The following is a 22,592-nucleotide window of genomic DNA, read 5'->3' as shown; positions in this document are numbered from 1 at the left end:
GCCGCAACATGACCTCCCATCTCCTATACTCAATATTATGTCCAATAAAGGAAAACATATCAAGCACTTGCTTCACTATCGTATTTACTTGAGATTCCACTTTCAAGGAACAATGAACCTGCACTCCAAGGTCTTTTTGTTCAGCAATACTCCCTAGAACCTTACCATTAAGCGTATAAGTCCTGCTCTGATTTACCTTTCCAAACTAGAATGATAGTTCTGAATGCAGAAATGATCCTGTGCTTGCACACAGCTATAACATGCCACAGAAAGTATCCAAATATACGTTGCTGATGTCACTATATTCCATGTAGTGGCTTGTGCATGTGCAGCACCCACTGTGGCCATTACAGGAGCAAGGGTTTGGACAGTCGTTTGTCACATTATCAGGCAAGTTTCTGTCCAGGCAGTTTTGGAAACTTAGAGACAAAAAGAACTACAGATGCTGGAATCCAAAATAGACAAACAGGAAGCTGGAAGAACACAGCATGTCATGACTGAAGAAGGGTTAATATCCAGAACACTGACTTCTTCACCTGCTGCGGCCTGGATTGCTTATTCTTCCAGCCTCCCGTTTGCCAGTTTTAGAAACGTTGTGTAGGCCACACACCCAGAAAATAACTTTAAACCAAAACTCATAAGAATCCTGGCAGCTGCAGTTTTATCACTTTGCAGGAGATGTGCTGCTGTGCAAACAGGTATTCCTGTTTATCTGCAGAGACTGCATCCAAATCAAGGTGCTGCATTGTGTGAAGTGAAGGCTCGGATTTCCAAGATTGCTTCAATATGTGATGGCTTTTACAGTTGAATTTCCAGAGGTTTGTTTCATGAGTAAGGTTTGCAGGTAGCAATGTATAGAGAGAGAGTTGTTTCTTCTCTGTTTCTTTCAGCTGCCCAACTGGTTTCAGCAAACCACTAACTGTTTCTTGCCGTCTCTTTCACGTAGCATTAACGTCTTTCTCTGAAGATGTATCAAGATGTTCCTCTCATTGTGTTTGTTCTTGGGGTAGCTTGCCCTACCTTTTCTACATGTATTGTAGGCATGAAATTCCATAGGACTGCCATATAGGCATGCTCATTTGTAAATCAGTTGGAATCTTATGGCAAGTTGACAAATATTGCAGTTGCAACATGTTCAGCGGCCCTCTGACTCCAATTCAAAGTCTACACCAAGTTCAAAGTTTAAAAATGCAATTTTAAAAAGTTTTCCAAACATTTGCATTATTCTGACTCACCATCACAACACCTCCCTCATTTCCTTTGACCCAAGAAGGATAGAGGTGCTAGCAGACTGGGATTTTGTCTTTCAGGGTACCCTGACATTTGTCCTTCAATGAGAACATGCCACAGAGATCAAAGATGAAAATTATTGAATGACCTTTGTGTAGGTGTAAATTCTCCTTGCTTCCCAGTAATACAAACTCTGTAAACACAGATCTCATAAACTGGCATCTTGATAGGACAAAATTCAATTTGTTGTGCATGTCAAAGTTGATAGCTGTTTTTCCTATGCGTGTGTCGGCTTCTGCGTCAAGAGTCTGACTGGGTCTATGCTAACATTGTAACAGAATTTTCTAATCATATGCAGTGGAATTTTATTTAACATGTTTAAGGGCAAGTGTGTGGCATAACCAGTCTTCTTGACATGTTATAAAACAGAAAAAGGTTCCAAGCATGAATTTTACTCGCTTATTGGCTGTTTGTTGAGATAAGGATGTTTTTTTCTCCAGTGGTCAGACAGGAAAGTAGTTAATGGGTTAGTACAGCACTAGCTTGACTGCTCAGAGTGAGACAAATAGTGACTAGGTGAAAATGAGTACTGCAGTTGCCAGAGATTAGAGTCAAGAGTGTGATGCTGGAAAAACACAGCAGGTCAGGCAGCATCCAAGGAGCAGGAAAATTGACATTTCAGGCAAAAGCCCTTCGTCAGAAATGAGGCTGGGAGCCTCAGGGGTGGAGAGGTAAATGGGACTGGGAGAAGGTGGTTGAGAGTATGACTTATACGATATTCTCACAAGGAAATTTGCTTGTGCTGGTAGAGTGGGTTGAAACAAACTTGTCAAGGTGATGGGAACCTGAGGAGTAACTCAAATTAGAACTCAGTTATTAATCAGGAGGTCAAAATAATGCTAAGAGAACAAGAAAACAGGAAAAATAAAGCTTAGTATTGAAAATGCTTCAAAGGTGGACAATCTAACCGCACAAATCGAGATAGATGGATATCAGCTAATTCCCATGACAGAAACATGACTGCATGGTGACCAGGACTGGGAACTGAGTATTCAAGAGTCTTTGATAGTTAGGAAAGTCAGACAGGAAGAAAAAGGAGGTAGAGTTGTGCTGATAGTAGGAATGGAATTAGTACATTTGTAAGGAAGGATCTCAGCCAAGAAGAATATGTGGAATTAGTTTGGATGGAGCTCGGGAAAAGCAAGGGGCTGCAAATGTTGGTTGGAGCTATTTAATAGTCATCAAATAATAGTGGTGGTATGGGGCACGGTTTTAATTAGGGAATGAGAATATCATGTAGCATGGGCAATATAGTTAACATGGGTGATTTCAATCTGCATGTAGACTGGATAAACCAATTCTGAACTGAAGCAATGGAAGGATGAGTCTGTGGAATGTGCTACTGATGGTTTTCTAGAGCAATATTTTGAGAAGTCAACTAGAAAAATGCTATTTTAGATCCAGAATTATGTAATGAACTGTGTAATTGATAATCTTGTTGTAAAGAAACCTTTAGAAATGAGTGACCACAATATGATAGAAATTTACACTATGCGTGAAAATGAAGTAATTCATTCTGAAGCAAGGCGGTTAAAGTTAATAAGGGAAATTATAAAGGCATGATGCACAAATTGGCTGTGATGGATTGGGAAAATATATTAAAAGGCACGAATCGATAGCCTTCAAAGACTATTAGATGATTTGTAACAGTTGAATGTCTATAATCTTAATAAAACCACCAAAACGTTCGAAGCCATTTACAGCAGTTTAATGTAAGCTGTTTTTGTTCAAGTTTAAACTAAATGATCAGTGCTATTTTCATTATTAATAAAACCGCTGACTAGGTCAGCATAAAAAATGGAATAGCTTAAATGATTTCAAAAAGGCCAAAATAGTTTAAGGATTAAAATGTATGCTTACTAACAATAAAATTATTTAGCTAAAACCATAAAGAACTTGTTAGTCAAGTCAACATCTAGTAAAAGACTAATTCGGATAACTCTTAGAAGTTATTTCCTATAGCAATTGATGTGCATAGGTGATCTCTTCCCTTGTATACAAGTAAAATAAAAGATTGGTTTTGGACAATTCAAATATTTGTCTGAGCCTTGTTTCGAGTCAGTGAAATCTTGGAGTTATTTTAGTGGTCTCAACGAGATTGCTTGCTGTTCACAGAGAAACAACAGAGGGGAGCGCTGTCACCTTCCACGATAGAGCCCTGAACCGGCAAGCAGTGACTCCTGATTCCCATTGGGTTCTGTCCTATAGCATCGCAGTGCTGCCAGTCTGTATACCGAACAATGTTGATTGTTCGACAGTGTGATTTTGTAAGCCGAGTTGGTGGCTCTCAAATATACACTGAACCGCTGTTAAAGTGTCTGAGTTATAATGATATCTGTTTTTTAAAGTGTGACCTTGATACGCTGGCAAATTCAAATACCCAGTCATAGTGAGTACTCTTGATAAGTCCAGCCAGCGACAGAACAAATACTGAGATTGCTGTTTGTCTGGTTTGTTTATTTTGTTGGATTTATTAGAATAAAAGGATTTGTTTTAATAGTTTAATTGTACGGTGTGTGAGGTTCTTCTTTGGGAAACTAAATCGGGGAACCAAACAGGAGAAGTTGGAATTAGATTAGATTCCCGAGTGTGGAAACAGGCCCTTTGGCCCATCAAGTCCACACCTAAGCAGGAGACAACAGCTTCGCTTCACTTGGAGGTCACCATGGATGATGTTAACTAGCCAGGTAATGAAACGTCTGGATATCAAACCCACAGCTCAGCGAGCAAACCTACACCCTAAACCTCAACCTGAGCTACAAACCTTCACAAAAGATAGAGATCCATTTAAAAGAGGTAAGAAACAGACACACTGAGCAACTTTGAGATTGGAAAAGGAAAGCCAAGAGAGGAAAAAAAAGATTTTGAAGCAAGTTATGCAGGAAAGAAGAAAGAAAGAAAAACCACACAGCAAGTTGCAGCTGGTAAACAACTAGGTGGAAAACCATAAATGATAGTTAAACAGCCTGGAGAATGTAAACCACGTGCCCCTCCCTCTACACAGGAGAACCAGGACGTTTGAGGTCAAAATGAGACAATTATTCTTATCCCCGTCGACGCTGCCTTATCAGGCCCGAGCGAGACCCAAGCTGTGCACAACAGCTACAGTTTCCGAGTGCTGAGGTGTTAGATCATCATTTAGACGCCTCCACCAGCCACCCTGCTGACAATACCAGATAGAAAATATGATGTGGAGGTGCCAGTGGTGGATAAAGTTAAATATCACACAACCCCAGATTATAGTCCAACAGGTTTATTTGCAAGCACTAGCTTTCGGAGCACTGCTCCTTCATCAGGTAACTGGAACAGGATCATAAGACAGAATTTATAGCAAAAGATTATATTATTTCAATTGCATGACACTGTATTGAACAAACTTAACAACAATCTAAGTCTTTTATCTTTCAGAATGGGTTGCAGATTTCAATTCATTAATATGTAAATCCCAGAACTTCTTTTAAGTCCCATTCTTGAGATAACTAAATTCTTATTTTAAAAAGGTGACATCTCAGCACAGACAATGCGTTAAAGATGTGAGATTAGAGTCTGCCTGTATCCCAATCTTGAGTCAGACTGGTTCTATTTCCAAAGTGGAATTTGCAAATTATTACATGGATTGGCTGCCTGCAGATTGTACATTTTTGAGCAAAATAGAATGTATCTGCAAATACAAATTCACCCCATAGACTTGTGTGCATTCATGAGAGAAAGAGAGTGTTTTCAGGAGAGTGCATGAAAGAGTGTTTGTTTGTGTGTGCAAGCTTGGTAAAGAGTCTGATGGAATATAAGCCAGTGAAAGTGTGTGTATGTATATGAGAGAGGATCTGCATACTGACACAGACACAGCCCCTCTCAAAGGCTTATACTCCATCACACTCACACACACACACACACACACACACACACACACGCTTGCACATGCAAACACACACTCACACATGCACTCACGAATACTCTCTCTCTCTGTCATGCATGCATACACACAAGTCTATGGGGCGTATTTGTATTTGCAGATTATATTCTATTTTGCTCAAAAATGTACAAACTGCAGGCAGTCAATCCATGTAATACTTTGTAAATTCCACTTTGGAAATAGAACCAGTTTGACTCAAGATTGGGATGTAGACAGACTCTAACCACACACTTTTAATGCATTGTCTGAGCTGAGATGTCACTTTTTTATTATTCGGGGATTTACACATTAATGAAGTAAAACCCGCAACCCATTCTAAAAGATGAAAGACTTCACAGCATTCGAGGTTTGTTCATTATTTCAGTTGCATGACACTGTAATCTTTTGCTATAAATTCTGTGTCTTATGGGCCTGCTGCACAACCACCTGAAGGAGCAGAGCTCCAAAAACTAGTGCTTCCAAATAAAGTTGTTGGACTATAACCCAGTGTTGTGTGATTTTTCTTAGTAAGATTAAGAACAGACCCTAGAAAACATCAACAGGAAGAAACACAAGAGGCAAGCTGTGAGATCTAATCACAGGGAAGATCAACAGTCCCAAGAGCCAGGGTCAGGACCTAGTGCAGTACATATGGAAGCAGCAATGACACTCACTGACCTTGTCCCTGGTATGTTTCCAATACAGTATTTCCCTAATCCTCAGGGAGGACAGGCAATGTGGGTTCACCGACCCTGTCAGCACTCAGAACGATTATGGTTAGTCTCCCCAATCCTTCCAGTCAACTCAACAGGGCTATTAATGAAATACATACCATAGTTCTTTGCCATGAACCAAGGAAAATGGGCATGGAGACCTTCACAAAAGGATTAAAGGCTTAAACAGGAAAGTCCTTCCTGGGAGGCAATGGAATGTTTGTCTCTGTGAGAGGTTCAGAGCCCAGCCCCCAGCCCCCTCAGTGAGGCAATGCAAATTCCATGGACCGTTAAGTTTATATTTTCCTGAGATCCAATCAGCAATATTCAAATTTAAATTTAATTGTCTAAAATGCGGAATAACACTTTTGTAAAAACCCATCTTAAAAAAAAAATCTGAGGAGCCATTTCCATCCAATACCACATTTAATTGCGATCACTTTAAATAATTAAATGCCCTAAATCAGAGCGAGAGACCAACTGTTCGTGCTGCATTCACTGAACTAAGTCTTAACTCTTTGTGGTCTGGTTTGAATGCACATTTGTTGGTGATTGAATGTTTGTGTTTTTGTTCCCTGGAGCTCGAGATCTGGTAATGTTTTGAATTTAGTTTGTGTTTTGGGAATCTGTGATGATTTGGAAGTGTAATGTGTGTCCATATTAGTATGGAACATACATGTTTAATGCAATGTCCTTTTTAAGGCACCAATGTTTTTGAAATGCAAATTCTGTAAAAAAAAGTGTTTAACCCACCTGTTCTTCTGACAGATCATGAGTGCCCTACTGTCAATTTCTAACTACTCACATTCTTCTATGTTTTCATGAAAGCCAATCTTATTTAACTCAAATCAGTTTAATCTGGAGGAAAACATTACAATCGTTCAAAAGTCTTTTCCTTAGATTCTTGCACCATTTGACACCAGTATAAAGCTGCTCTCAACTCGCCCACTGGCTACTGGCAAAGATCAACTTCACCCCCTTTTTATCCCTAGGTGTTGGACTAGTCAGAGAATTTTTTTTTTAGATTACTTAGTGTGGAAACAGGCCCTTTGGCCCAACAAGTCCACACCGACCCGCCGAAGCGCAACCCACCCATACCCCTACACATACCCCTTACCTTACACTACGGGCGATTTAGCATGGCCAATTCACCTGACCCGCACATCTTTGGACTGTGGGAGGAAACCGGAGCACCCGGAGGAAACCCACGCAGACACGGGAGAATGTGCAAACTCCAGTCAGTCGCCTGAGGTGGGAATTGAACCCAGGTCCCTGGCGCTGTGAGGCAGCAGTGCTAACTACTGTGCCACCGTGCCGCCCCTGCTAACCACTGTGCCATCGTGCCGCAGAATTGACGAAAGGAAGGGAAAAAAAAGTGGCATTGTAAAGAAATTAAAATCAATTTGCACACTGCTTTCCTATCGAAGTTCTCTGAAGTGTGTTTATTTTGTAATTAATAAATCAGTTAAATTCAATCTTACAGTATAGTATAGTGACACTAACATTTCAGCACCCTGGCCTCAGGCGCAAGCTGTTTCTACTCATTTCTCAAAAAAAAAGTCTAACCCTAACATTGAGGAAAATCACCTCAGACTTTAACATTTGCTCATTAAATGGAGGAATTACAGTAAACTTTATATAATGTAATTAAAAATGTAAAACAAAGCATCAAGATGGATCTAAAATATCCCAAACCATCAATGTTGTTTTCAGAAAATGATACTAGCAGAATTGTGTGTGTTTTGGACTCGTTTGTTACCATATAATTTTAAGACTGCTGCATCTCATTGGAACACAAAAGTGTTTTAATTGTCTCAGATTGAAAGAATTACTCTACACTGGTGAAGCGTAACAACTGTGATGCCTAAATCAAGTCTTCACGTGCTAGAAATGAAGTTGTAATTTTGTGTAACAGTGACAATTCTATAACCAATTCTCAGTGAGGAAGGGACATTAAGTTTCAGTTCAACATTATTTTGTAAAAATCGTGTAACAAAGTTAAGGGGCTATTGTTAATATCTGTCTTTTTGGATTAGTCATTATTTGTGCATTAGAAGCATTTTATTACCTTGAATCTTACCAGACCACCAAAAAACTAATGAGAGTAGGCAAGACTTTTATTAATGCAGCTGCAGTTATTTCACAGCCTATAACAATATAAATGAGCAATGACTAATCAGAACTGCTTAAAGAACCAAATTTGGGATTTAAATTGAGAGATTAGAACCAGGTGATTATAATGGATTTCAGAGTTGGAAACTGTGCACATTTTATGTTATAAAATTGGTTTTTGAATAAATGAATTTCCAGTACATACTGAAGACTTTAAAAAAAAAAATTGAGTATGAATTTTGTCAAGATGGCAAAAGCAATAACAGCCCTTAGCAACTCTGCATCCAAGTGTTCATTTTAAAATTAGGTCATAAAGATTGGGAGAAATTTATCTCTTGAAATTTGGAAATTAACATGTTTGGAATTTCATTTTCTGGCCAGAGTGAACTTCCAAATACCATTTTAACATGAGTGAATCTTTAATTGCAAATGATAAGATTGTCTCGTTGTAAATGAATTTTTGGTATGAAAGTATCAAAGTAATAGGAAAATTGGCATTTTAGAAATTTCTCTGAACAAAATCCTAATATGTTCTAGAGTCTGAAATAAAACTATCAAGGAGGTTGGCTTTTCCTTTCTTAATTATAACACATTTTCTGTAGGGGGAAGGGTGGGGAAGAAAGAGAGAGAGAGAGACAATTATATGTGCAGGAGTTATCACCCCACCTTTTAAACCATTACTAATTAACCCATTCTGCTTGAAGTGGAATGGATGGTTACTTTTTGTTTTTCCAGATACTAATACAAACTTTTGAACATGTCTACAATCCTTCAGGGTCGCAACACAGTGATGGAGGAGGCATCCTCACCTCGTCCAGCCATTTGCTAACAGCATTGAAGAAATACTGTGAAAAATTGTTTGTCACTTTGGTGAACCAGAATTTTGATCTTGGAAATTTGCATAGAGGTCTGTCAAATATCTAAAATAAGCTATAAAGTAATTTTAAGACATGTGGGTCATCTCAGAGAAAGAACAAAGTATGTTTTGCCTGAATCAAACAGAAACATTTGACTTCTGTTTTAAAATATAATAAGATAATTTACCATGGACTACAGATTTCTCCAGATATCAAATTAGATAGATAGGAATAGTTAACTGACAAAATTGAATGAGGTGAAGTAATTAGAGATGGAAGTTATTAGGAGAAGAAAAATAAATAGTGGGTAGAAATAGCAATTGACTTCTAAAATGTATTTTAGTGAAAAGGAAATTAAGAGAGGGTCCTAAATTGACAACTTTCTCTTGGTGATGTTTGTGTCCTGGTCTTTCCTTTTAAGACAACTGATTTGGTGATTGCACCATTGCCCGCATCATCGGGACACTGTGTGGAGATAAGTAAAACCTCATGGGTCATTTGATTGATCATGTGGGAGTCAAGACATGGTCTTGGGATGCGTGTAAAAGTGAATGTCACCTCAGAGGTAACAACCAGAACACGAGTTTAAAAAAAATGCACTGAAGAGCAGGGCTCAGACACGGACACCTACTTGACAAATGGATTAGGGTGTGGGGCTTGGAAGAATACAAAAGCATAGTTTAAACAATAAGACACAAACATAATCCACGGAGAAACTGGCTTTAAAACAGCAATAGTGAGCTGAACTGAAAGGATTTTTAAAAAATAACAACGTACAGATACCTCAAAAAAGAGAACTAAGGAAATTTGATGATGTTAATGAGCAATCAGTGACTGAACTTGAAGCTTGATAAGAATTGTTACAATAGCCTAAGATGGAGAAGTTGATTGCATTTTTTTTATTGTGGTGCTTCTTATTCTATCCTTGCTTGTTGTGTTCAACAAATATTGAAGCCACTCCTTGTATGTCACATTTCAGCTTCTAAAGTGCTGTCTCACTCAATCCTTTACCCCTTACCTGTGTATACTCAAGATGCTTCATGGCCCTTACAATTATCAAAAAACAAAATGTCAGATGTAAGTTTACTTTTGAATTTTAATTTGGAGTGTTTTAAATCAAAAAGGGGGAATTTTAGGGATCTGAAATAGTTAATTGTGTCTGCTGATATTGAACTTATAACCAGCATTGACATGGTAATTAATTAAACCTAACAGAAAATGTTCCCGCGATATGTGGCAAACAACAGGAAACGGCCTTTCTGATCTTGAACGCTGGTTTAATACCTCCCACACTCCATATGTCACCATCACTGACACATCAAGGGTGAGAAAATTAGTGGACTCTAGTTGCTTCACCAGATTCAGGCCTAGAGGTTGGTTTGCAGGTCAGAATAAACCCAATATTTTAATGTCACACCCAATGTTTGGCCTCCATCTAAAGTTAATTTCATCAACCTTGTATCAGCAGAAACCTTTAACTATGTCTGGTCCCTGACTATATAACTCGGTCTGTCCCATACAATGGCACACATTTTGTTTGTGGAAACAGGATCTGTGCCTGGTTGCCCCCAACATGGACTGGCTCTTGTTGCTTGGCCTATGTTATGCCCCACATCTATCATCTTCAATCCCTGTCCCATCACTGGAACTTGAATCATTGCCAGAAACAGGCTTTCACAGAAACAATATGATTATCAGAATGTTGCACTTACATCCCTGACTCCTCTGAAAACATCATTAACCTTGCTGATTATATCTGAAAGGAAGCAGATACGGTCAGGAAAATTGAGGAGGAACTACAAATACCCCCAGGTGTACCATGGGGACCACCCATTCTGGCTTCATTCCCTATTAGGTAGCTGAGGAAGCTCTATTGTATAGGGGACTTTTTAAAAAAAATATTTTTTGTTCTTGTTCTGATTTCCTGTTGTAAAATTCTTGGTGTTTCCTTTGTCAAACAAACTATGACTGCCTCTATGATATTCCAGCAGGTTATTCCTTTCTCCCATCCATCAGAATACGTGCAGTTAGTCCTGGAAGGAATCAGCTCCATTCAGATTTAGAATTTGGTTGTCATTTCAGGACAAAAAGGGAGGAATGTGAAAGAATAAAACTGCTGATTAGGCCAGCATGAAAAATGGAATAGCTTAATGATTACAAGAAAGGACAAAATAGTTTAAGGATTAAAATGTATGATTACTAACAATAAAAGTATTTAGCTAAAAGCATAAAGCAGTAACCATTTTAAACCAGACAACTTGTTAGTCAAGCAGACATCTTGTGGCCATAATCCAAGATCCTTACCAGGTATAGGCCTTTTTTGGCTAGAATCCCTGGAAAAGGAACATAGTCTCTGTGAGCTGAACAAACTGTGATCTTACTATACTAACCGTAGCTCCATCCATTCTTTTAGCATGGCATTTTATCATAACTGTGCTTATTACTAAGTCATGTATAGACTTTCCCAAGATTTTGTTATCAAAGACTGTTATTCGGATAACTCTTAGAAGTTATTTCCGATAGCATTTGATGTATACAAGAGAAAAGATTGTCTATGCACAAGTAAAATAAAAGATTGGTTTTAGACCACTCAAATATTTGAGAGTCTTATTTCAGGTCAGTAAAAACTCTGACACCTTAATAAAACCACTAAAACATTGGAAGTTATTTACATCAGTTTAATGAAAGCTGTTATTGTTCAAGTTTAAACGAAATGATCAGTGCCATTTTCATTATTAGAGTCTTATTAATTAGAAAGAACTTGATTCAGATCTGTAAGATAAATCAAAGAAATTTCACACTGAAATAAGATAGGATCAAAAGAAAATTATTTCCTATTTAGAAACATTAATGTAAACCACCAAAGCAATGCTTAGTGTAAAATCAATGTACAATATCATACTAAGGAGCCCCGAGCAACATGCAAATGTGAAACACAAGAAGAACAAAAAGGAATTCTGTCCATCAGTAGTTTGGTTTTAACAATAATGCCTATCAAGCTACATTCAAGATAACAATATGGTTCCAGACCATAAAGAGAACCAATTATGATGAGTTCTTAATAAATTTGCATTATTTACATCCTAACATATATATAGTAGCACCGCACCGTGTTAAACTGTGTTCAAAATTTCATGCAGTCCTGGTGTTGAGATGATTTCCATTGTGGGCTGCTAGTTTACAACGAGTGAATTTAATTATCTGCAGCACCACTGGCTGAGGATCGGCTCAATCTACCCCACTCACACAGGAGGAACAGAGAGGAAATCAAAACTAGCCATGCTACAAGACAACAGCCAGATAACCTCATGCCGACAAAGTAATTATTCATTAGAAGTGTCTCCTGTTAAAGTTTTATTACCAGAAGTACAAGCAGCAATATTGCAATTAACCCATAGTCATCATGAGGGTCCGTTATTAGTTCTTTGGGTTTCCCAAGAATTCCCTGAAAATTAACTGAAAAATCGTTATTTGATTAATTGGCCCTTATATTCCAAATCCTATGCATTTTGAAAGAAAATAGAGGCCAATGACTAATTTGTTTCACACCAACATTGCTTTCACCTCATCTGTTCACACTCACTATTCTCAACCTATATTAATACATTTTGAATTACACATTACTTTTTTTTTAAGTATTCATTATACATCATGAATACTAAGAGAACACAGTTAACTCAGTGTATGTGCACGTCTACAGTAATACTCTTAAGATTCAAGTGATCTTCATGTCACAATAAACAAGGATCCCTGAGGTCTGAAAGGTGCCAGGGCACTAGGAGGCTGGCTGTGGAAGATTGTGCTGGTCCTCAGAGAGTCAAATATAACCCTTTTACTACCAAAATGAGGGGCAACTGAGTTAAACGGAGGATTTAGATTTTTTTTAAACCAGGAGATCATAGCATCTGCCACGTTTCAGATTTGCTCAACATTACTTCACATGAAAAACACCAGCCTCACTGACCAGTACACTTAGCAACCTTCAAGTTAATATTTTTAACAAGTTATTTACTGACTTTGAGTTGATCATTTGCATGCAAGATATTTCCTGATCTTACAAGAGAACATGCTCCACCAACCTAGAGTATACTTTGGGAGTAGATTCAGTTTGTCCCAGACCAGCCATGCCATACTTTACCCAAATGGAGTTACCTCCATCTAGTCTTAGCCATTTAATCCGAGTGTTAGAAGACAAACAAGTTGTAAGAGCTGGACCAGCTGGAGACAACACACCATTCAGGAAATCTCTGCTCCAGAGCAACTAATTCTGCTGTTTTTTGATCTTCTCCAAAAAAATGATGAGAAGCTACAGCAACAACAACCATGGCATCAGTCATAAGGTCAAGTGTCTGAAAAAGAACAATAGGATAAAGAAATCAGAGAAAGAATACTGCGGATCATGAAAATTATTTAAGTAGCTTATCTATTAAAGTATTGTTATGAAAAACAACATTAAGAACAGACTCACCAATAGAATCCAGAGTATTGCTGAAGACAGACATTTTGTCAAAACTTTTCATCTTGCACTAATCAGGACAATTCACAAAAAGGCTAATATATTGGATTGAATTGTATTGGAAAGTTCTACTTTGAACCATAGACTAAACAGAGATTTCTGGTTGCGTTGATAATCAATTATGCACCTAAGTTTGTAAAATAATTTCCTTATTCACCTTTCAGTTGGAAAATCCATTGGCTATTATAATAAATATATTTCCTGACAATTTTCTACTACCATGTAATAGTGAGAGATCAAGGTGTAATTTTGTATGTCTTGACATACAGCACTTTTAGCTCACAGTTAAATAAAGGACATTTATTTCAAAGCTAGATTACATACCATAACCAGGTGAGTGTACAAATGGCACAGCAGTAGCATTAACATTAACTTACCAAACAAGCACCTTTGATTTCTAAATAGTAACAGTATTCGCTGATACTGCTTCAATTGAACAGTCTTGTCAAAAATGCGCTGAGTCGGTTTACGTAATTTAAAGAGACTCTTCAAGGAGAGGTACTACAGGATCACTGACACCATCTCCAAACCGAAGGAGATGGGCTGGGCTTGCGAGATATTGGGCATCTCGCATCAGAGCCCTGCGCTGCCTCTTTTAATCAAAACAGGGTAACAAGGTGAAAGTCCCGTCCCCAAGAGCTGCGGACTAAAGGCCAGCAGTTCTAGAATGGTATTACCACCAAGGAGGCAGTGGTTTCTTCCATTAGGACAGCCACACAAGCCTCAGGATCATTACACCATCATGGGTCTAGACCAGCTGGAAAGGCAGGGAGTGGCTGTTCCCGCCAGTCCTTTGATCAAGGTACCAAGTGCCTTTGAGTGACAGCTGTATCCAACCGGCAATCCTGTTATCATGACTCTGTTCACTGGGCTCCCCATATGCTTCTGCCCTCCCCATTACTGACTGAATACTAGCAGGAATAAGATAAGACCCTTTATGGCACGTTAATGGTCCACTTAAAGGACCTCAACCTGGCAGGTCAGAAAAGAGTTCTACCAGCCTTCCGACACTAGACTTAATCAGGTGGAGGTAGCACAGTCCTTACACCACCTCCCGCAACACCAACTAAATTACCCCCACTATGAAACATGCCACAGCGGAGGGCAAAGGACTCAACCTGAGATATCAATTGTAGCATTGTGAGGCAGAGAGAATGAGGTATTGAGGGACAACAGCACGACAAAACTTGCTTAACCGAAGGGAGAAAGGAAGGAGGAAAAGTACAGATTGTGATCCCACATGCATTCACTGCAATCTCAGGTAGAAAAAAGCCTCAGTTTTGTAATAATGTAGTTTTATCCACCTGAAATAATCCTGATCTCTGGATTCTCAAATCAGAGCTTGTTTTCATCAGTGCAATCAGCCAATGCAGGGAGTAGTTACAAATTTACATCAAGTCCTGTGTGCTTTCTTCCCACCCCAGTTACTTCAATTCATAACGAAAGACAAAGCATATAAGGTGCTGGGGAAGAACTGGTTTACCTGCATCTCCAACCAAAATTGCCAAGCTGGAGCCTTTAGTCCATGGGAATAGAAAACAAAGTAATCGCCATTATTATTGTACAAAGAAGTCCTATCCCCAAAAGATGATCTGATCAGGCGAGCTCCTTCGAGTGGCCTAATGTACAGCGTCATGTGACTGGGACCTACACAAAGGGAAAAGTACATATATGTACGGGCATAAACAAAAATTGTGAATTGATTAATACAATGTATTATATTTTCAAATAAAATGATTCAAAACTCATGATGCATTTTTCCAAATAATGCCCTCCCACTTTGCTTTGAGAGAGTTCTAGCTGAAGAGAATGAAATGTTGGGAGCTGAAGTGAGGGTGGGAGCTTAAGGGCATAAATCTTAATCTTTTACCTTCATAAAAATCAAACCATGGGGAAGTGAAGGGTAGACATTTAAAGCGGTTTTTTTCAGTCCTAAGTTAAAACAAGCTATCCTAATGCTGTAGCACCTGGGGGCAACTAATTAAACTGATTAGGTAAACTGGTTAAATGTGGTTTTTGAAGTAGGGCAGGCCTAAAATACAAAAGCAAGGCCGATAAGGCTGTAAGCATGGAGTGCTCACTGTAGACAGTGAAAGGCTACAAGTTGAGGTGAGTGTGGGAGTTTAGGGGGGCGGGGTAGCAGTTCAGAAAGTGAGTGGATGAATGGAAGCAGCTAATTGGTGACTAACTCCTGGTGGGTATTTCTAAATTTTTGTTTTAGAAGTCTTTGTTTTATCAAGGGTATGACTTATTTGGTTTATTTATTCTTTTTTAAAAAAAGTCTTCTAAACTTTTTAAACTTTAAAGGGGGTCCAGTCAAAAAATCATGAGTCATTAAAGGAGCAGGGATGGCAGTCAGTGCTGTGATATGCTCCTCCTTTCACATATGGGAGATCAGGGACCAATGAAGAGTCCCGGGTGACGATGTCTGCAGGAAGTGTGTCCAGCTGCAGACTGGCCCTCTCAGACCACATGGACTGGTTGGAACGGCGGTTGGACACACTGACAAGCATACAGGAGGCAGAGGGGGTGTGATAGTAACTTCAGGGAGGTGGTCACAATGGCAGATTCAGATAGGTAGATGATTGGCCAGCAAGGGAGAAAGGCAAATAGTGCAGGAATCTCCTATGGCTGTCCCCCTCTCAAGTAACCAAACAAGAACTTGGCAGGAATGAGGGAAGATTGATGAATTCAACTTATTTGTTTCAATGCAAGAAGCTTGACAGGTAAGGCAGGTGAACTCAGGGCACTGGATTAGGATATCATAGTTATTACAGAAATATGGCTGAGGGAGGGATAGGACTGGCTGTTCAATGTTTAAAGTATAGACGCTGTAGGAAGGGTAGAAGGAGAAGCAAGAGAAAAGGGAGAGTGACATTTTTGACTGGGGAAACATCACAGCAGTATTTAGAGAGGATATTCCTGAGGGATCGTCCAATGAGGCTACATGGGTGGAACTGAGAAATAAGAAGGGGATGATCACTTAGTAAGCAGGAAATTTGAGGAGCAAATATGTAGGGAGATTGTAGATAGCTGTAGGAACAATAGGATTGTAACAAAAAGGGATTTAAACTCTCTATAGATAGATTGGGATTGCTATGGCATTAAGAGCTTGGATGGGGAGGAATTTAGGTGCGTTCAGGAAAAAATTCTCAATCAATATGTTGATGGCCCTACTAGAGAAGGACCAAAACTAGACCTCCTCTTGAGAAACGAAGCACAGCAAGTGATTGGGGAGTTTATGGAGGGACACTTTGGGACCCTTTGTGACACATTGTGGTCAGCTGACGAAGAAATAGCAGAGCCTCTAGTGGAGATTTTTATATGATCGACAGTCATGGGTAAGATGCCAGAAAACTGGAGAGTGGCTAATGTTGTGCCATTATTTAAGGAAGGTTGCAAGGAAAAGCCAAGGAACTACAGACCAGTAAGCCTAACATCAGTGCTGGGCAAGTTGTTGGATGGGATGATGACAGACAGGACCTACATTTAGAAAGGCAAGGATTAATTAGGGATAGTCAGCACAGCTTTGTGCATGGGAAATTGTGTCTCTCAAATTTGAGGATTTAAAGACAGATGAAGGCAGAGTGGCAGATGTTGTCTACATGAACTTTAGCAAAGGTTTTGACAAGGTACTGCATGGTAGAGTAGTTAGTACGGTTAGATCACATGGGATCCAGGGAGACTTAGTTACTAGGATACAAAGTTGGCTTGACAGTATGAGACAGAGTGGTGGTACAGGGTTGTTTCTCAGCCTGGAAGTCCTGTGACCAGCGATGTGCCGCAAGCACCAATACTTAGTCCACAGTTGTTCACCATTTATATAAACAATTTGAATGAAAATGTGAAGGCATGGTTAGTAAGTTTGCAGGTGACCCCAAAATTGGTGGTATAGTGGACAGTGAAAGAGGTTATTTAAGAGTACAATGGGATCTTGCTCAACTGGGTCAGTGGGCCAATGAATTGCAGATGGAGTTTAATTTAGATAAATGAGGTGTTGCATTTTTGTAAGACAAATTATTGCCGAACAGAGACCAAGGGGTGCAAGCATATAGGTCTTTGAAAGTGGCATCACAGGTAGACAATGTGATGAAGGCAGCCTTCAGCATGCTTTCCCTAATACATCAGAATTGAGTACAAAAGTTGAAATGTCATGTTATAGAAGACATTGAGGCCTCATTTGGAGTACTACGTACAATTCTGGTCGCCCTGTTAAAGGAAGAATGTTTAGATTAGATGCCCTACAGTGTGGAAACAGGCCCTTTAGCCCAACAAGTCCGCACCGACCCTCCGAAGAGCAACCCACCCCGACACAATGGGCAATTTAGCTTGGCCAATTCACCTGACCTGCACATTTTTGGATTGTGGGTTGAAACCAGAGCACCCGGAGGAAACCCACACAGACACAGGGAGAACGTGCAAATTATGTACAGTCACCCAAGGCCGGAATCAAACCTGGGTCCTTGGTGCTGTGAGGCAACAGTGCTAATCACTGAGCCACCGTGATAAACTGGAAAGGGAGCTAAGATGATTAACAAGGATGTTACTAAGACCGGAAGGTTTGAACTACAAGGAGAGGCTGGACTTTCTTTTCCCCTGGAGTGTCAGAGACTGAGGGTGTGACCTTATAGAAATTTTTAAAATCGTGAGGAACACAGGTAAGCCAAAGCATTTTTCCCAGGATAGGGGAGCCCAAAACTACATGGAATAGGTTTAAGGTGAGATGGTAAAGATTTTAAAGAGACCTAATGGGCAAATCTTTCACACACAGGATGTATGTATGTGGAACAAGCTGGCAGAGGTGGGTACAACTGTAATATTTAAAAGATATTTGGTCAGGTACATGGACAGGAAAGGTTTAGAGGGATATGGGCCAAATGCTAGTGGGACTAGTTCAGTTTAGGAAATTTAGTTGGCATAGATGAGTTGGGGTAAAGGGCCTGTTTTCGTGCTGTATATCTCTATGATACAAGTCAGGTAATACAATGTTTAACATCTTCATTTTTAGCAGTAATCACTCAAGGCAACATGTGAAGTGCACTCAGAGTGTTCAAACAAATATATCCTGCATACAACTTTATCCTATTTCTAACAAAAGTTCATGAAGAGGAGTAAGTGAAAGTAGGCCTTTCAGCCCATCGATTTTGCTTTGCCATTCAATGAGATCATGGCTGATCCGATAACCCTTGACTCCACCTTCCTGCCTTTTCCCTAGAGCCCCCAATTCCTTGGACATATGACTACTTCAGCCTTGAATATACTTAACAATCCAACTTTATGGAGTTCTTTGCTGCGGAGGGTTTTTAGATTCGCCACCCTGAGAAAAAAAAACTTTCCTCATCTCTATCCTTACTCAGTGACCCCTTATTCTCTGAGATGATGCCCTCTGGTCCCAGACTCTCCCACAAGAGGAGAGCCTCTCCATACCTAACCTGTCAAGTTCCCTAAAAAATTGTGTATGTTTCAAAAAGGTCACCTTTCATTCTTTCAAAGTCCAATGAGTACAGGCCCAATTTATTTAATCTCTCCTCTGAAGACAGTTTCGCCATACCCGGGATCAAACTTGTGAGCCTTCTGTGGACTGTCTCCAATGCCAGAATGTCTTAGATAAGGAGAAGCAAAAATATCAGGGACTCATGTCTGCCTTTAGCACTAGCAGTGCTTAAAAAAAAGCAAAAGCCAATACCCAATGAAATTTCAAGATTTTTAAAAAATATTTTAATAAATCGTGATCCTGAGAGGTTGCAGTACAAAGATCACCCATGGGGTGGCCCTCTAGGGCAGAAAAATGTACCTTACCACATCACAGAGCTAACAAAGCTAATGTGTCAATAATAAAATGGCTATTACTTGTTCTAAGTTTTCTTCAGCAAAATATGGAGGATGAACTTTTTTTAAAAATCATTAAGATAGTGAAAGCTTCTGTCAACAACTGGTTCACAGCACCCCACACACACACACACACACGCAATACATATTTTTAAGGCAGAGGAAAATAGTCTTGACTACCAAGGGGATGAATGATTATCAGGGATATGCAGGACCGTAGAATTAATGTTAAAATCAGATCAGCCATGATCTTACTGAGTAGCAGAGCGGCCTGAAAGTGCCAAGTGGCCTGCCCTTGACAGCATGTACAGTAACAAGCATACTGAGGGGCTACAGTTAAAGGAAACAGTGTGAAATTGGTGATGTTAAAGCTTGAGCTTAACTTGAAGTAAAAAAAATGCAGATGCTAGAAATCTGAAATAAATAAATCAGAAAATATTGTCAAAGCATTTTTGTACACAAACTCAAGGGTTAATTCTTCAAGTCAATAACCTCGCATTATTCTTTGATTTTTAAATCCTTATTCATTTCTGTCAGATTTTTCAATAAATGCAGAACTTGTAGGAACACTAATGATCTGTTGTAAGGAGCAGCTTATTAAGAATATCAGATTGTACTTAATACAGAAACTAAAAAAAAACAGTGGTTTTCATACCCATCACCTCAAAGCTCAATTTTGTAGACCCTGATGGCATCTTGTACTTGGAAAGCAGTTTGAAAGCAACAGGTGTCTTGGGTGAAATTTCTGCAGCAGGCAAATACCAGTTTTTCCTGGAAAACAGTAAGAAGCCAATGAATAAAAATGCATACACTTAGTACAACAGTATTTTTACATGACATATGCAAATTTATATCATGGTGTCTACATTTGGCCTTGTGCTGTCATCAAGTATGATTTGGAGATGCCGGTGTTGGACTGGGGTGTTCAAAGTTAAAAATCACAACACCAGGTTATAGTCCAATAGGTTTAATTGGAAGCACTTGCACATTATCTGGGCTGACACCAATTGTTACAGTTAACCTGAGAATGTAACTTTTGAAAAAAAAAAGTGTTGTGATTTACATATGAAAGAAGTGAAACTAACATGGTCATTCGAACAGATGAGAGACTTAACAAACAATCAAGGTATTTTTCAATGTATGATTTCAGTTCCATCACACTGTAAACTTTTACTATAAATTCTGTGTCTTACAATTGTGCACTCCACAACCACCTGATGAAGGAGCTAGTGCTTCCAATTAAACCTGATGGACTATAACCTGGTGTTGTGTGATTTTTGAATCAAGAATGAAAATCAACTAATCATGGACAAAGGCTGTCATGGATAATAAACGATAGCCAATCCCAACAACAGACAACATATGAGAAAGGAATCCTCACTTGATAAGATTGTGGACCGGTAAAAACCAAGGAAAACCACAAAAAGGTGCATTTTCGCATGAACTTCTTATTGTACTGTTTATTTCAGGTATATGCGGAGTAACATGGGACATAAGGGTGTAATCAAATCCATTAATCCATATCCCAGAATCTCTCTTGATTATTTCTCCATTAAGATCATGGAACATCCTTGTTGTATGCTGAAATGGGAGAGGAGAGAAATTAACATTTTGGCTAAGTGCAATTGTGCCAAAATCCAGATTCATACCAAATTCCATATTACAAGAATTAATTAACTCAAGTAAAAGTATACTTTATTCAATTTCACTTCCTCATTCTCCAAATATTAAAAAAGGGTTGCACCTTATTGGTAAAAATAGTGTTTGTCAACAGTACAGAGTTATCAGGTTAATGGGACATGGATGTGTGGCATGAGTTGTAAATCACCAAGATTTGCCATAGAATAGTGCAAGTCAAACAGCATCTCACTATTATCCACTCCATAATTTTGGAGTGTTGGAATTGCATTAAACTCAGAGGCCTTTTTGCAGCAGTGGTACTGTCCCTTCCACTGGACTAGGAGGCCCATGTTCAAGTCCAGAGGTATGTAATTAATATCTCTGAACAGGCTGATTAGAAAACTAGGTAAAGTTGCTCAAGAACACAAACTCTATTTTTGATCTAATGTTTGCTAATGCAATATAAATTAATTTCACTTTGGATAAAAAAAATTGCTGAAAATTTTCCTGTTGTACTCATCAGGACAATTCACAAGAATACCAATTCAATGGGAAAACCAACAGAACATACTTGTGCAGAAGTCAAATTTGGAGACTATTTTTTAAAAGGTTAAATATATGGGATTGACTATTACATGGATACTACTTTTAAGGAGCGGAAATGCATGCTCGCGTCCAAAATACTGTATTATTAGAAGCCTAACTGATCTCTAAACGAAAAAAAAGAAAAAAACTACAAATTACGGTAATTACCAGCTAAAGACAATAGAAACAAAAAATACATTTCCTCATCATAACATTTATGCACAGGATAATACCTTGACTCTCAAATGTTGATCTGGTAACTCTAAGAACGAAGGTTGACTTTTACACGAGACGTATGGAAAACTCCGGATTTTTTGGCCAAAAGTAGGGAGTCAGCTTTTATTCGAGTATGTATGCTATATATCACATAAGACAGTACAGTTTGGTTCCAAGTGGACTTTGAAGGCATTGCCACAGAGAATGTCCCCAATAACACTGATTGACAGCTAACAGTCAGATTTTATCAGCATTTTAATCTAGGCAGGTTGACTGTTTTCTCAAGGCAATGCCCTTACCAAGAAACCAGTAAATGGATACTTAACTTTTCTGGTTGAGACAGGTGCAGTGTTGTGTACATTTTTTATTTTCTTGTGTGCAAAGAATAGGGTCTTCTGTGTTAAAATATGTCCAGTCAAGTCGCAATAGTCTTACAGATGTGATTTAACAGCACGGCCACCACACCTCAGATGTGGGGAGAGGTTGAGAAGGAGAGTCCTTCCTGGTAATCTCAGCCAGTGTGGGAATTGAACCCATACGGTCGGCAGCACACTGTTTCACAAACCAGCTGACCAGTCAACTGAGCAAAACTAACCCCAAATAATATACATAGTTTCCAGTACATACAAGTGGGTGTACAAGTTGGTTGTCAGTTTAATTCCTCAAGAATTATAATCAAATAATCCTGAAATTCAGGATTATCCAGCAAATATTGTCCAATTATAGAATCACCTAATGTTGGATACTTCCTTGGGTGTTTTGCAAATGTGGGTTAACTTGGTACGGTCAATAGTTGACTTGTTGCAAACAGCTAAAGGATGTGCTGTTTGCCTGCTCACAAGAAATATACCAACAGATGAAACCCTGTTGTTCCCATTATTTGTCAAGATCCCATATACCTGTCCTGGATTTGCTTCATTGTTTTTTTTAAATCAGCTGTCACCTCCAACAAATTACATAGC

The 22,592-nt window shown here is 39.0% G+C and overlaps 1 protein-coding gene across 1 annotated transcript in view; it reads right to left on the bottom strand.

Annotated features, from left to right (window-relative positions):
- Window positions 1-11,553: 11,553 nt before the first annotated feature.
- The window catches only part of LOC132824489 (endoplasmic reticulum metallopeptidase 1), a 46,139-nt gene continuing 35,100 nt past the window's right edge, over window positions 11,554-22,592 (bottom strand). Inside the window, exons 12-15 of the mRNA XM_060839079.1 lie at window positions 20,591-20,790; window positions 19,865-19,980; window positions 14,864-15,027; window positions 11,554-13,213 (exon numbers count right to left, since the gene is read on the bottom strand). Coding sequence (XP_060695062.1) covers window positions 13,049-13,213; window positions 14,864-15,027; window positions 19,865-19,980; window positions 20,591-20,790 — 645 coding nt within the window. The 3' untranslated portion in view covers window positions 11,554-13,048. The remainder of the gene's footprint in view (window positions 13,214-14,863; window positions 15,028-19,864; window positions 19,981-20,590; window positions 20,791-22,592) is intronic.

This window comes from Hemiscyllium ocellatum, chromosome 2 (genome assembly GCF_020745735.1).
Source record: "Hemiscyllium ocellatum isolate sHemOce1 chromosome 2, sHemOce1.pat.X.cur, whole genome shotgun sequence".
NCBI lineage: Eukaryota > Metazoa > Chordata > Chondrichthyes > Orectolobiformes > Hemiscylliidae > Hemiscyllium > Hemiscyllium ocellatum.
Note: the sequence above shows the minus strand (reverse complement) of the source record. Positions and strands in the feature narration are given on the sequence as shown.